Source organism: Engystomops pustulosus, chromosome 10, assembly GCF_040894005.1.
Source record: "Engystomops pustulosus chromosome 10, aEngPut4.maternal, whole genome shotgun sequence".
Lineage (NCBI taxonomy): Eukaryota > Metazoa > Chordata > Amphibia > Anura > Leptodactylidae > Engystomops > Engystomops pustulosus.
In genome coordinates, this window is record NC_092420.1 from 21,298,995 (window position 1) to 21,313,956 (window position 14,962).

General features: G+C 42.2%; 1 protein-coding gene across 4 annotated transcripts in view; it reads right to left on the reverse strand.

The window, feature by feature from the left end:
* Window positions 1-567: 567 nt before the first annotated feature.
* The window catches only part of PXK (PX domain containing serine/threonine kinase like), a 50,006-nt gene continuing 35,611 nt past the window's right edge, over window positions 568-14,962 (reverse strand). For 2 of the 4 annotated variants that reach the window (XM_072128141.1, XM_072128142.1), the window contains exons 12-18: window positions 14,564-14,642; window positions 13,610-13,658; window positions 12,173-12,250; window positions 11,885-11,971; window positions 11,352-11,421; window positions 10,418-10,477; window positions 568-2,249 (exon numbers count right to left, since the gene is read on the reverse strand). In XM_072128141.1, coding sequence (XP_071984242.1) covers window positions 2,026-2,249; window positions 10,418-10,477; window positions 11,352-11,421; window positions 11,885-11,971; window positions 12,173-12,250; window positions 13,610-13,658; window positions 14,564-14,642 — 647 coding nt within the window. In that variant the 3' untranslated portion in view covers window positions 568-2,025. Of the gene's footprint in view, window positions 2,250-6,508; window positions 6,544-10,417; window positions 10,478-11,351; window positions 11,422-11,884; window positions 11,972-12,172; window positions 12,251-13,609; window positions 13,659-14,563; window positions 14,643-14,962 lie in introns of all 4 variants that reach the window. The other 2 variants (XM_072128143.1, XM_072128144.1) reach the window with 2 other exon arrangements.

The window sequence follows — 14,962 nt, forward strand, 5'->3', positions numbered from 1 at the left end:
AAGTGTGCCCCATTGTGTCCAGTAATCAGCGAGGTGTCCCTTCTATCTATCACACAAGCTACAGGTTCCCAAACCCTGCTCCAGTCCAAAAGTTGCATATCCTCTCCAGGTGTTAACACCTTATTGCTTAAATAAAACCACATTGATTGAGCTGTCTAAGCCCCTATAATAAATCTAATGGACCCAAGGCATCAAGATGTCTGCCTGCCTCATCATAGATCTGCCCCAACATCCATGGTCAAAAGCAGGTGGAATAAATAAATTACCGTGATGGAGATACCCCAGCGCTGTGCTCAGCAAACTATGACACTCCTATAGTGTTTAATGAAATGGCACAACACATGCTCGTCCAACCACTGCATTCATTAGTGAGAACTGAATCTATGATAAATAGGGTCCAAGTCCCAGATCAGATTATGCCCCAGAGGATGCTAAAACTTAGGCCACCCCTTTTTAGTTATATTATGACCTAAAGCTGATCATTGTGCCTCATCCCCCACAAATTGAGGGAAAACCTGATTGTAATGTAAAATCGAAAATTTCAAAAAAGTCACACGAGGCCAGAAGTTGGATTCATTATTTTTAATAAAAATATGACTGAATATACATTGTATTACTGAGCCGATAATCATACACAAGATCCCTCAGAAATTGGATTTAAAGTGCAAAAAAAAGAAATGAGCTTCTTCTGAGTGTCCAGCTGTACCCTCCATAGTGACAGGACCTCCTCTGCCCGCTATCATGGGGTCTGGTAATCTATAGTGATCAATGTAAACACATCTGACTGTTCTAAAGGGGAATACAGAACCCTGGGGGCCATCGTGGAATGTTGTCCTCTAGGTTTTCATTATTGTGCTAATTATAGAGAAATCTCACTTTTCACCAAATCAGTATTTGACTGAAACAACTTGTTTTTTTATTACCAGTACAAGTGAACTCCAAGAGAAGTTGGGGGATCTCTGTAACTAGGGGTTATGTCCTTCTATACCTCAAATATTATCTCCCTATTATTTGCCCAAAGGAAAATTATAGGGAGAAGAAATGATAGGGCATGTTGGCTTTGAACATGACCAATCCTTTTTACTTTGAGCAGTGTATTCTAATATATCTTTTGACAACACACGGATTTTGGATGTATTACAGAAGTGTATACAGCAGGATATGCCATAAAATGTGTATGATGTAAGACCTGCACCACCTGCCACCAGATTAGGTGCCCCCCCCCCCCCCTTCCAATTTCCCTGGGAAAGTGGCCACTATCTGTGGCTCTGTACATTCCCTTTTATGAGAGCCCTAGAGCTTTTGTTACCAGGTAAGACAGAAATCAGATCCTAAAACTGTCAGAAATATATGGAATATCCTATGAATATGACACATATACAATGTGTATATTCCACTTACAGTATATTCCAGTTACTTGTATGTAATAGATGGATCTGCTGTGCAGGATGAAGGATTGTAACTGAAGCACACTGACACATATGATCTGCTCGTTTAGCTTCTTATGTACAAGTTCAACTTATGCAAATGAGCCTGAGGGGCTCCAGACTCCATGGGTGTTAATGGAGATTGGAGCCCCTTGGGCTCATTTGCATAATGTTACAGCTTTTTTTTTTTTTCTCATTAAAAACAAGGACAAAAGAAGCTAAAAGAATGGATCCCACCAGAGGGGGCACACACCAGTATGTCAGTGTACATGGTTTACAATCCTTCATCCTGGTGATAGACGTGATTTAATGGCTTCTTCATGGATGGAGGGAAGTATCAACCACAGACACCTTCATTGTACAGGTAAAATATCAGCCACTAGGGGACTGGTTCCCTCTACCCTCCCTAAGGGTTAATGATCCACAAGGCATGAGGTGTTTCTGGACACAGTGACTATACCCTGGAGCGGTTCTATCAGGGGCCTCCTCTATTTTCCTTCTCCCAATCTCTTAAAACATGAGGCTTTCTTAATGAAATCCAGTTATAAAATGATAAAACAAGTGACTAGAGGACAGGCCGGGTCATACACATCCGCGCTCAGCTGATCCGGGGGGCGCTGTGGTCATTGGTCACGGCTTTCTTCAGCCCTCCTTTCTTGAAGCCCTTGATGGAGTTGAGTAAGGCTCCGCGGTCCGTACCATTGACAGGGGGCGGCGCAGTTGGCACGTCTTTGCTTGGAGGAGAAAGTGGCGCAACTGGTGGAGGGGGAGGCGGCGGAGGGGGAGGAGGAGGGGCGACTGGGATCGGAAAGGTTGTTGTCCCTTAGAAGAAAAACAAACAAAAAAACATTGAAATTACTTCACCCTAGCACAGCTGTGGTAATAGAGGAATATTAGATGGACATGGATGAGGCGGAACTTTTTTTTTTCCCTTTTTGGTGCCTATTTTTAAACAAACAAAATATGTATTGAGTATTACTTTCAGGGTGCGGTCACACGTCGCGTTTAACGCATTGCAACAGCTGAATATTTTTCCTAATTAAACAGCTGTTTACGCATATGTTTGTTAACACATGCGTTAACAGCTGTTTAATTTGGCAAATCGTCTGTTCAGCTGTTGCAATGCGGTTTTTAAACGCACGTGACGTGTGACCGCACCCAAAGGGTTTGTCCACTTACACAAACCATATCAATTATTTGCAGAAAGTAAAAGTTAAACAATTTTGCAATATACTTTCTGTATCTATTCCCCACAGTTTTCTAGATCTCTGCTTGCTTTCCTGCTATAGAAAGTTTCTTCCAGTGGATAGAAATCGTGTCCATGGTCACACAGGTGCCCGGCTCGTTAGTATCACAGAGAGTAATAGGAGCTGCGTGATATAACGAGCCGTGCACCTGTGTGACCATGGACACGATTTCTGTCCACTGGAAGTAAACCTAGAAGCTTTCTATAGATGGACAGCAAGCAGAGATCTAGAAAACTGAGGAATTGATACAGAAAGTATGTTGCAATTGTTTATCTTTTACTTACACAAACAATTATTTGCTGAAAGTGGACAACCCCTTTAAGTCCACTACATGGTGCACCTTGTCCATGTGCTGTCACCTCTGAGCCGCTGTGGTATTTTTACACCCCTCCTGGGGCCCATACAATAAGGATATACAGATTAACTAGCTGGTGGCCAAGCTAGTGAATCCTTCTCGCCTTCCTATACAAATGCATACCGTTTTCGGCAGCACATCTCGGGCTACCTCATTATAATGAGCGCCAACTCGTTAGTATAATATCAAAAGTCACAGTCCCTGGTTTATCATGATGGATTGTGATGGAAGATTTCCATTAAAGAAACTTTGCATTAATCAATAGACCGGTTTGAGTATACGAGGTGCGCTCCACTGTGTGCACTGTTTGTGGCTTGTGTGTCATCGGCATGTAAGAGTCACTACTATACCAATGTGACTGGGCGAGCTGCAAACATGGGCAGAAATAGGACCGGCGGCTCGGGAGGTTGCCACACAGCAAGAAAAGGGGAATGTTCAATATAAAGCGGCCACTCAGTGTCATCATAAGGATCATATACAGAAACTAGTACATCTGTGCCTATGAATCTGAAGATGGATTCAGCAGATTTCAGAGTATATTTCTGGAAGTGGGAGGAGGAAAAGAGCCGGATAAGTGGTGAAAGAAGCATTTTTCTCTGCTAAGTTATATCACATTAACCTTCACATATTCATAGACCAGACCCTAAAGATCACATCTGACACTTCTCCAGTAGAATTGAAGATCCATGACAGAAGGTGCATGCAGATACTTGGCCACTCTTTTTTGTGGCTCTTTAAGACAGACCACCTGGAAACAAGCGAAAACACAGCGCCCCCTCTTGTCGAAAGGCTGTGTTTGAAATTGCAGCACAGTCCTACACGCTTGAATGCTATAAATGTAACCTATTTTAAATCTCTACTCTCATATCCTTAAAACCTGTGACAGTGCAGACAACATGGCACCACACTAAAATGCTGAACTTGGTGTAATAAGCCTGTACTGCTGGTATATACCTCTCCCCCTAATCTATGATTTACTATCCCATAACCATGTGCAGATGTATAATGCTGGTCTTGAAATACAAATACTAAATGCTAGGTGTAATAAGATTAACAATAAGGAATAGATATTGGAAGATTGTATAAGGAGTATTCATTCCCACGAAGAAAAGATTCTTAAATATACTCAGGATAACAAAATAACACTTTCTCTAATTCACTGTTATTAACAAAAATACAGCATTGAACAGATATATTTCCAGCCTGTCTCTATCAGTCCTGGTGTTTACAATTTCGGATACACCTAGGATACGACTGTAAATCTCCTGACTATGGTCAGATTATTCTCATGAATAGCCTCTCCTGTCTGCACACTGCAGTGCTCTCTGCCTCCTGTCCCTCCCCCCTGCATTACCAGAACAGCTCAGACACCGGCACTTCCTGCAGCAGTGTGCAGAGACTTAGGCCCCTTCCACACTAGCGAGTGTGATGCGATGAACTCGCATCACACTCGCAACGCAAGCTGCCGGGAACGCACGGCCCGAACGCTGCACCGCGGGAGTGAACTCAGCATGTCAGTTCACTCCCGCGGTGCAGGGTTCGGGCCGTGCGTTCCCGGCAGCTTGCGTTGCGAGTGTGATGCGAGTTCATCGCATCACACTCGCTAGTGTGGAAGGGGCCTTACTCTACAAGCTACAGAGGATATAAGGTCTTTATCCAGGGAGGAAGGCATATAGCAGAGCTGACTGTGTGTGTGTTATAGGTGAGTTAGCAGAGCTGAGAGTGCATTGTGTTTTTTATCCATCTTATGAATCTCATCATCTCTGATCTGTCAGCAGCTAAATAAAAGTGTAGATAAACCTATACCCTTATAATCTAAGAAGTGTCTGGTATGAGAGTCCCCGCTCACACTCTGAAATATTACACTGATCATCACAGAGTGATAGGAGCTAAAACAGCAATAAATCTGAGTAACATTAAAAATTATCTTTATTGTGTAAACATCAGTAGGGGGTTATGATTTGAGAACTTTGTTTCATAGGCAAACCCCTTTAAGATCTCTGCTTGCTGTCACAGTCATGTGATGCTTACACAGATACAACTTTCTGTATCAGACTATGCATCACTTTCTACATCAAGAAAAACTTTATCTTATGAATTGTCAATATGCCGAGTTCAGTTCTAGGTTTGATCCAATAAATCCATGATTTATGAACCAACCACAGTCAGTTGCGCCTTAGACTGACCCTCATGGGAACTGGGGAATTTGCCCCCTGGTGCTCCTCCATATAAAGGGCTTACACAATCACCCAATGGAAAATACCTATAACTTTACTACTACAAACCATTGAGCCACGTGTATCATCCCATGGGTAGGATGTCCTCTACTGGTAACCAACCCAAATTGCCCCTGAACTACAGCAAATAGTCATTCTAGACCCTAATCCGGCCCCAGCAATGCGGGTGCAAGCCCCTTCCCTCCTGTATTGGAGGAGTTTCAATTGAGGAAGAGTCAAACAGTCGCCTCCATCAAATAACTGCATGCATACAAATACTTAGATACCCACTGTGTCAGCCTTAAGAAATCGGTGTAATACATGGACAGCCTACATACATCAACCTGAATACCCATGAATCACTGTAAAATGCTGCAGGAGATTTGGCTGTATTGAAGACACCTTTAAAGGGAACCCATCAGTTAAACTAACCCCCACTAACTAAACTGCTATTATATGGTAGTACAACTATCCCTATATTGTTCCGCCCCATGTCTGTAAAGTTCCACAGTCCGTTCATAAAGTTTTCACACCATCTATTCATATCCAAGTTCTTCCAGCTCAGCCCTGCCTCTCTGATTGACTGGGGCCTGCTTTGTCTTAACCTGAGCCAACTCGGCCCTGCTACATCATTCGTTCCTAAGGAATGAGAGACACACTGGTTGTCTCACTCGCTGAAGAGAATTCCTTAAAGAGGGGGAATGAAGAACTTTATTTCTCTTCAGCGAGTAAGCACCTCGCCAATTCCTCCCTCCCTTAGGAACTCTCTTCAGCAAGTCACACAGAAACTGCATGGTTAAGCTGAGTCCATCATATTCATGTCCTTCCTGCTCAATGGAAAGATGATGATGAGACGCACCATAGATGGTGAGACAACTTTACGATCACACTGTGGAACTTCAAATGTATGGGGAGAAACAATATAGGGATAGTTGTGTAATAGAAGTAATCAAAGATCTGTTTAGTTAGTGTGGGTTAATTTAACTGACAGGTTCCCTTTAAGTGGCTTACATGTAGCAGACCCCTTTTAAGGAAAAATTTAAAAAGCTCACATTTTCTAATTATACTAAAAATCTAAGTACCTCTTCCCCTTGTTCATGGGTGAAATGTAAATGGGAAACCGGGTAAAATTGGTGAAACCAAAATTCTGTAGGAATTTAAAATAAAAAAATGGGGTGACAGGGCGTTACTCAGCACTGCCCTCATGTGGTCACAACTGGTACTTATTTGCGTTTTTTAAGTGAAATGAAGCATTTTGCTTACTTTACCGATAATTCACGTTCAAAATGATGCATGCTCTACAGTGAAGACAGCAGAGGGGAGAAAAGAGGACAGCGGTCATTATTCACATATTAGAGACAAAACACATAGACAGTATTATTGTCACACTGCTGGGGGCCAGTCCCATTTGGGGACAAGTGGGCCTATTCTAATATATGGACAATGTTCTATAACAAATCTGCCGCATGTGAATACATCCTTATATCCATAACAAGGGGCTTTCCTATAACCCTTTATCCCTCTCTCACATCCTTTCTCATCTATACCCCGTATGGGGTGGAAGAATACACTAAATATACAGTATAGACCCCCCCCCCCCTTCAAGAAAGTGCAGCTTCTCCTTCCAGACTGTGCCCTCAGGGAGGCAGCATGGGCCGAGGTTACAGAATGGCTGCTCCGCTGCCACTTATTAGTAGTAGATTTTATAGAAGACAAAGCCGCCAGAAGATGGCGCCAAGCAACCACATGGAAAGTGTTTCCTACCAGAATCCAGCAGAAGATTCCCCACAGTATACGCAGACACTGACAAGCCTGCGGTAGTACATAACATAACCCGCAGGAGATGTGGGAGAAGGATGGGGAAACATAAACATGTTCTACAGCTAAATCTGTGCTAGAAATGTAGTCATACAGTCATACAGACTGATAATAAGAAAAAAAAAAACCACAATCTCACTCCTATTGTTCCATGTGACTGTTTGTACTCTGCAATGTAATATTATATTTGTATTTGTCCCCTATGATTTGTAAAGCGCTAAGAAATATGATGGCGCTATATAAAGATTATTATTTTTACAAATTGCAAGATACTTCGTGTAGCAGGAGGCTTCCATTGATTTGCTTTTTCCTATATAGCGCAGCAATGACTGTGATTAAAGAACTATGTTGCTACTCTTGCTCATTGCTGCTTAAACACCCATTACCCATCATGCCTCTGGCAAGGGGTGGAGTCTCATCACTGCAATTTCTCAGAGTACTAGCGAAAGCCAATAGTGATATATCAGCGACATAGAACTGAGATCGCACACCGCGGTGTAATCCCATGTGATGCGGATACAGCCTCCTGCTTGTAACAGGTTCTTCCCTACCAGCTCTTATAAGCAGGAGGCAAGGAGAGCCAGATACTATGACAGAAAATACACACAACACTCACAGATTGTGTATATGGGCAATGTGAGCCAAGGAAAACCGTGTCTATTTAATGGGATCACCTATGTCACTGCATTCCTATATTAGACAGAGGTACACGCAGGGGGATCTGGGAGGGTGTGAGTGGTCGGAGCGCTTCCAGGAGGACAAGTCATGGTGTCATTCTGTACTTAAAGGGAACCTGTCACCAGAAGTCAGAATTTTACTGGTGACAGGTCTGAATAGGCCTTGCAGAGTACACTGCATGACACCCTGACTGACAGCTTATGGGAATGGAGGTCATGTAGTGTACTCTGCAAGGCCTATACACACCGGTCACCATCTCCTGCTGCAGAACACCAAACCCTTATATAACTTAGCTCTATGACAATATGGATGACTGCCACGATACATACAAAAGAAGTCACACAAATAAGAGTGTTCCTGTGTCACGCACCACCCTGTGTCCCAGCTTCATGTATCTGACGTAAAGCATTTACTGGCACAGAAATGATGAGAATGTGACATTTCTTACAAGCAGGTTGGATGACATTCTCCATGTTGGTTGGGTAAAACACAGGCGACTGACAATAGAGCAGAAGCGCGGCAATGTCTTAGCATGATAGCGAGATGGAAACAAGCGGCAATGGGGGCGGCCATGTCTCTGGAATCCATGACACGCTCAGCTGCTACACAACTTACTTTTCAGGGATCTGTGTGTTAGTTATCAGTCAGACGGATGTAATCTGCCTATGTTATACGTATTATGGCTGTCCAGACAACATGGCACATGACCACAATGTACTGAATCATATATAATGCCTAGGATTCTGGAAGTTCCTTTCCTCAAACCTGCAGACAGCATAGGCTTAGTGTCCATAATATGGGCTGTGTAGTATGAAGCCATTATGGCTATGGACACATCGTTACACATTGACTGCTGTACGGCTATATACGTCCTATCTACACATGCCCCGTGCACAAAGTACGTTTACAAACATCATGACAGTGGCCAACTTATTTTTTCACATTTGCAGTCAATTATTGCCAAATTTTATTAAAAAAAAAAAAAAAAAAAAACCTAATGAATAAAACTATCAAAGTCTCACATGTTACAAAAAAAAAACCCTAAGTAAAAATTGTTGTTATGAGATGTAAAAAAGTTTCCAGAGATATTGACCTGGACATTCAGGCACCAATGACCATCAGTCACAAAGGGGTTAATATATATGATATACTTGTAGATGTAGCAGCGCTGAACAATATGGAGCTGTATGAGGAACCTATACCCAATTCTAATCTCATGGATCCCAAACTGTTGAATTTCATCGTTTTCGTTCTTCAAGGAGTCCAATAAAAATGTTTGGGTGCGTCCACACGTTAAGTTTGTCAGGTGAAGTTTTTGATGCCCAAACCAGGAGTGGAGTGAAAATAGAGGAGGAGCAGCACTTTTTAATGATAAGTCATCACCTATTATGATCCGCACCGGCTTTTGGCTTCAAAAACTGCATCTGAAAAACTGAACGTGTGGCTGCACCCAAAGAAATCCCACTCCATATCCTTAGAGACCTATATACGGCCGAGCTCTGCCCCTCTATCGGAGATTGAACCATCTCACATAAAACACTTTCCAGAATCATCATACTTCTGGAAAAAAAAAACCCTTCCTATTGTCATACAACTCCTTAGAGTACACACTAATCTGCACAAAGCAGCAGGAATGAACAATAAAATAAAGAACATTTACACCTAAAACCCAATAACCACCTGTAAATATTCATCTGTGGCTGTTTATCAGGTGCTTACAGATGTCTATAGACACATTACATAGAAGATACTGCTGCACTATATACACGGATATTGTGTGACTTTTCATATATTACACCAAACAAAACTATTCAAGCTATAAAATAGGTTTATAGTTATAAGGGAACTCGGGGATCCCTTATCTATCATCAATGGGGGTTTGAGTGGTTGGAATCCCAATTATTGCCATACCCTCTATAGGGATAAAAGCTGCTATTGAAAAACTCTATTAAGAGGGACATAATAATAATTATTGCTTCCCTCCGGTGAGCTAAAACACAAATACATTTGGAGTACTGCATACCAAGTGGAGCTGTGTGGGGCTGCTGCTTCCTAATACTGCAGCTACATCCAGATAGATAGAATTATAGGAAGACTTCATGTTACACATTTTAGGTGGAAATATTCTAAAATTGCAAATTATGCAATTTAAAATGTGCCCCTTTTATCCTATCCACACCATCAATAGGCAATAAAAGGGTTAAAATATCCCAGCGCTGGATATTCCAGGGAAGGCAATGATGCGCTGATTGCGGAAGTGAACACAGAGCGTGCATGAGCGGCGCTGGATGGAGGAGAGCGGATAGTGAGAAGCAGACGGAGCAAACATCATGTAAAACTTACCTGGTTTTGGGAAATTGAATTGTGATTGGGGTGACTTCCCGGGGTTCTGAGCACATTCTCAGGCGGAAACGACCCGTGAAACCAAAGAGTTTTACAATATTGTGTAACGTAACGAGATCTAATGACCCGCTAGGTGCTGCCTCCCGTACTAGGATAACCCTAGTACATCCCAATACTCAGTGCCAATTCTAAAATCTGGGGGAAGTGATCTGCATATTTTTAGGGGGATAGGTTCCCCGAGTTACAGAATACAAATGATTTAGCGGTTACATGGTTACAAATCATCAAGCAGAACCTGGATCCAGATGGATATAAACCACAGTGTGTACCGACCTGCTGTGGAGGGTGGTGTGGGAGATGAAGGGGATGTCAGAGGAGAACTTGTTCCAGAGCCTGATAACCAAAAACAGAAGATACAGAAGATATAACAGAAAGCTATTAATAGTTTTGTACAAAAATTTGTTTCATTTTCTCTTTTTAAGTGCAAAATTATGCAATAAAAATCCTGTGTAACTCCTTCACCTAGATGGCTATGCTGCTGCTTCTAATAGGACAGCACATGGCTCCAGTCTGACTTTCTGTGACCACTAGGGGGGTTGTAAATGGGCAATAGAAGGGTGCAAGAGGGGGGAAATGATAGTCTTCATGGGGGATAGATCACACTGACCGTACTGAGCCAGAATGTACATTTGGAGAACACAACATGGGAAGAGAGAAACGTCTCAGTGGAAAACAAAGGAGAGAGCGGTAACTCTGCAGGGGGAATCACACAGCATTATGTCTGTCAGCACAAGTGGGAAGGAGAAATCACTGCCCTGTCATGTGGATATAACATATAATGAGATAAGGACACACAGAGCCAGTGTTGTACTGGCCCACCAGAGTACCAGAGGATCCTCCGGTGGGTCCTGGTTCAGCCCTACTGAATACTGAACTAAGATCCAGCACAAATCAACCCAATTTGGGAGCGGCTAGAGTCTATTTCCTGGCAGATACTGAAGAGTGGACCCCAGATTAATATTCTCTGGTGGGGCTAAGGGAACCCAGTCCGACAATGCACAGAGCTCACATCCAACATGTATCCAGATGAAAGACGTCTGCAACTAGGAGCAGGTTGTGAACTACATATGAGGACATCCAAAAATCTATGAAGGTATAATAATTCCTACTTTGTGCTGACACTGAATTGTAAAGATGCACATAAAGTAGAAATCAGATTTTATGATGACAATGCAGCAGATAAGTGACCATTCGATGTCTCACATACCTGAATTATTTGAGTTGTTGCATTTCATGGACTGCTCTTCTCCAGACTCGCAGTTTGTGCGCTTTGACTTCTAGGATAGAACAGGACAGGATGAGCGTTTTTGGAAACAAAAATTGCAAAAAAAAGAAAAGAAAAAAGTTCCCCCGTTTTAAATAAATCATATCTATATAAGCTAAATATACTTTGTCATTATGGGCTGGATTTAACGACATGTATACACATTTTAAAAGAAAATGCTTAAATTCTCAGATTTCAGGGCCCTTTTAAAAGATTTTTTGGTGTGGAAATCCAACTGTTATGCTGCTGGGTCTTCTCTTCTGGTCAGAGAAGATGCTGAGCAGGTGATAAGAGCAGGAATCCCTCATGTACACAGAAGGGAACAGATAGAAACCAGACTGAGCCTGTGTGTCCACCTCTGGATACTTAGCCAGGTGGATACAAAAATCATGTGCAATAAAAACAGCAGGTGGCGCTATTCATACATCTTCCCTGCCACAGAAATATTTCACGTGCTGAGGACTTATATCAATTACCTTCCGTGCCAATATTTTCCTCTTTTTCTTCTCTTCCTCTGAGCCGTGATGTGACTGTGCTCGCGTCAGTCGTCTGTGCTGGTAGATCTGATAAAATGTACAAGGGAAGGTTAGCACTTGCCAATGGACTTTTGGTTTATGTCACATCCACAAGGAAGGAGAAAGTCACAATAAAGTGGTTTCTGTTTTATGATAGCTGGGATTATTTTTATGTAAAACACTATAATGCACCATTTTTCCACTGCACATATTACTGTCATTTCATGTCACCTTAAATCTCATAATTACCGATTTCTGCTCCTCGGCGAGCCTCTTCTCCATACATTCTTTGGCTGTTTTCAAGGCTTCTTTTAACTTGGTAGGAATCTTAAAAGAAATTGTAAAAAAAAAAATGTATATTTGCAGTAAGAGCCAGGTGTACCTCCATGATTCTACCACTGGGTGGCAGGCTTCTCCTACTGCTAATGCATTATATACGGTAATAATATCTATATAGCCCCATTTATTACAATATATATATATATATATATATATATATATATATATATATATATATATATCTTGCAATGTAGATGTCACCCATGATCTGTACAAACTAAATAACATTTTAAAGAGAAATAACTCTAACAATAGGAACGAGGACCATTCTAACAACAGCTTACAATCCACGTGTTGGACCCTATGTGCACTAATATAACAACGTCAAAAAGGGTTTACTGCAGTTACACACCAGTAATCCTAGGCTGAGTAATTCTTAAAAACCCTCAAAAGTGAGAGCCCCCCCTGGCATGTTTTGTTTGTTAACCCAGCGTTATCGGGGGACCTACCCAGCATGGATAGGATCCGGTTGAGGAACATATAGGAGTGTACACTAATAGGCAGGAGTGTTCTCGTTGAGGTAGTTAACAATTACTGCTTTGTTTGTTAATGAGACTCTCGTCACACAGAGAATACAGATTAATAAAAGTAAAATTTTAAAAGGTGTTGACCAAATAGGTGGCTTTGGCAGTATGTGAATATTGATTAAGTGTGACCCTGCCAGCACTATTGGGCATCTTTTCCTGTATATAAAACAATGTTTACGACACATAATGTTGGTTACACTACTCTTTGTAAACCCTGTAGAGAAATGTAGCCTTGTTAACCCTATAACACAGCGGGATGTTATACACGTCTATGGTCGGAGTTAATGGGGGTCATTTACTAAGAGCCCGATTCGCGTATTCCCGACGTGTTACCCGAATATTTACGATTTGCGCCGATTTCCCCTGAATTGCCCCGGGATTTTGGCGCACGCGATCGGATTGTGGCGCATCGACGCTGGCATGCACGCAATGGAAACCGGGAGGGGGGTGGGGGCTGCGGCTGAACGAAAACCCGACGGATTCGGAAAAACCGCCGCATTTAAAACAAAAAAAGTGTCGCGGAGCTTGCACTTTCCTTCACTAGGAATAGGCCGGTGAACTTGAGCGCGTTCCGATGCTTTTCAGCACAGCAGCGCCACCTGGTGGATGTCGGAGGAACTGCCTTAATGAATCCCGGCCGGACCCGAATCCACCGCAAAGAACGCGCTGCTGGATCGCGAATGGACCAGGTAAGTAAATCTGCCCCAATGTCTCTACTCTTCATGTCACACACACTAGGCAATGGAAATATGTAAGTGACGGGTCACTGAAAATTAGGTAAACAAAGCAGGGACTGTATTTAGTCTTCTCTGTAGATTACCTTAAACTGAGGTTTTTCCGTATTCATCAGCGCCACATCACTAAATAACCTAAATGGAAAAACAAAGATTTGCACTCAAAACCGGTCATGAAGAATCTTCTGGTATTAGGGTAATGGTAGCCTTCAATATCAGATCAATTCATAGTATATAAAGCTGGAAAAGGACACAATTCCATCAATTCCAACCTTTGTGGTCCACATTTTAGCACCCCGGGTGATCAGCAATTTAAATGGACCATAGCACTTGCATGTGATTACTATGGGCCCTTCAATATTTACTTAAAAAGGGTCATTAATGTGTCATAAATTACATTTATCCGCTACCCACAGGGGGCATTAAAAGTATAAATGTGGGCCGGAGGGGAGAGACCTGCTTGCTGGACCCATTGTGATCCGCAGAACAGGGGGATCACAGGTAGGGACCAATGGGAGCTTCTAGATTTAGGCTGATCTGTAAGCCCCATAGACATCAACAGAGCACAGAATACAGTTTACATCAGAAATGAGCTTCTTCGTGCATTGGAGTCTGGGCCAGCAGGTGTAGCCCCACTCCTAGTGCACCAAGATACCAATTTGCATAAAGATATACATTTTCTCTAAAATGACAGATCTCTGATAAAAAGGGAAATCTATTACTGAAAATCTTAACAGTTACTTAGTAGATAATAGATTCCCTATTTATAAATTTTCAGCTAAAACATTTCCACGTGTGGCTAGGTAACATTACCTTGTATAAAAGACAATCCCTTTAAGAGCATCCTATTAACAGGGATTGAGTGGACCTATTCTGGATATTATTGACCCTGATCAACCACCGTAAAGCAGATTCTATCCCGTTATGTAAAACCATGAACCCACAATTTGTGAAGCCCCTTGAATTATTTAATTGTTCAAAAAACCCATAAGATGGAAGTCGTAGAACATATGATCTGAGGACATAATGATGACACCTACGGCATTTGAAGGAGCTGGGACACGGAGGGCATGCCGGATTTACAAGCTTCACACGACAGGATGGACTCCAAGACGGACACTGCAACGACAGACATTGTATACTTCCATCATCACTTCACTACAGCAACAGTATTTCTCCTTTCCTTTTTCCAGAAAGGTCTACAGAAGAGGGGACACATCTCTATGAGGTCCATATGTCTGAACACAGTGTAAGTGACAAACTTTTCACCTCCTCCATCAACTCCAAATTGTAGCTTTTAATACATATTGTTCCATAGATGCATATTGTTCTGGATTAGTTGGAAGTTTCTCTCTAGCTCCCACTGTTCTCGGGTCATCAATGTTATTATTTAAAGATCTCTACTGTCAGATGGGCGGAACCAGGTTGTCTGGTTCACC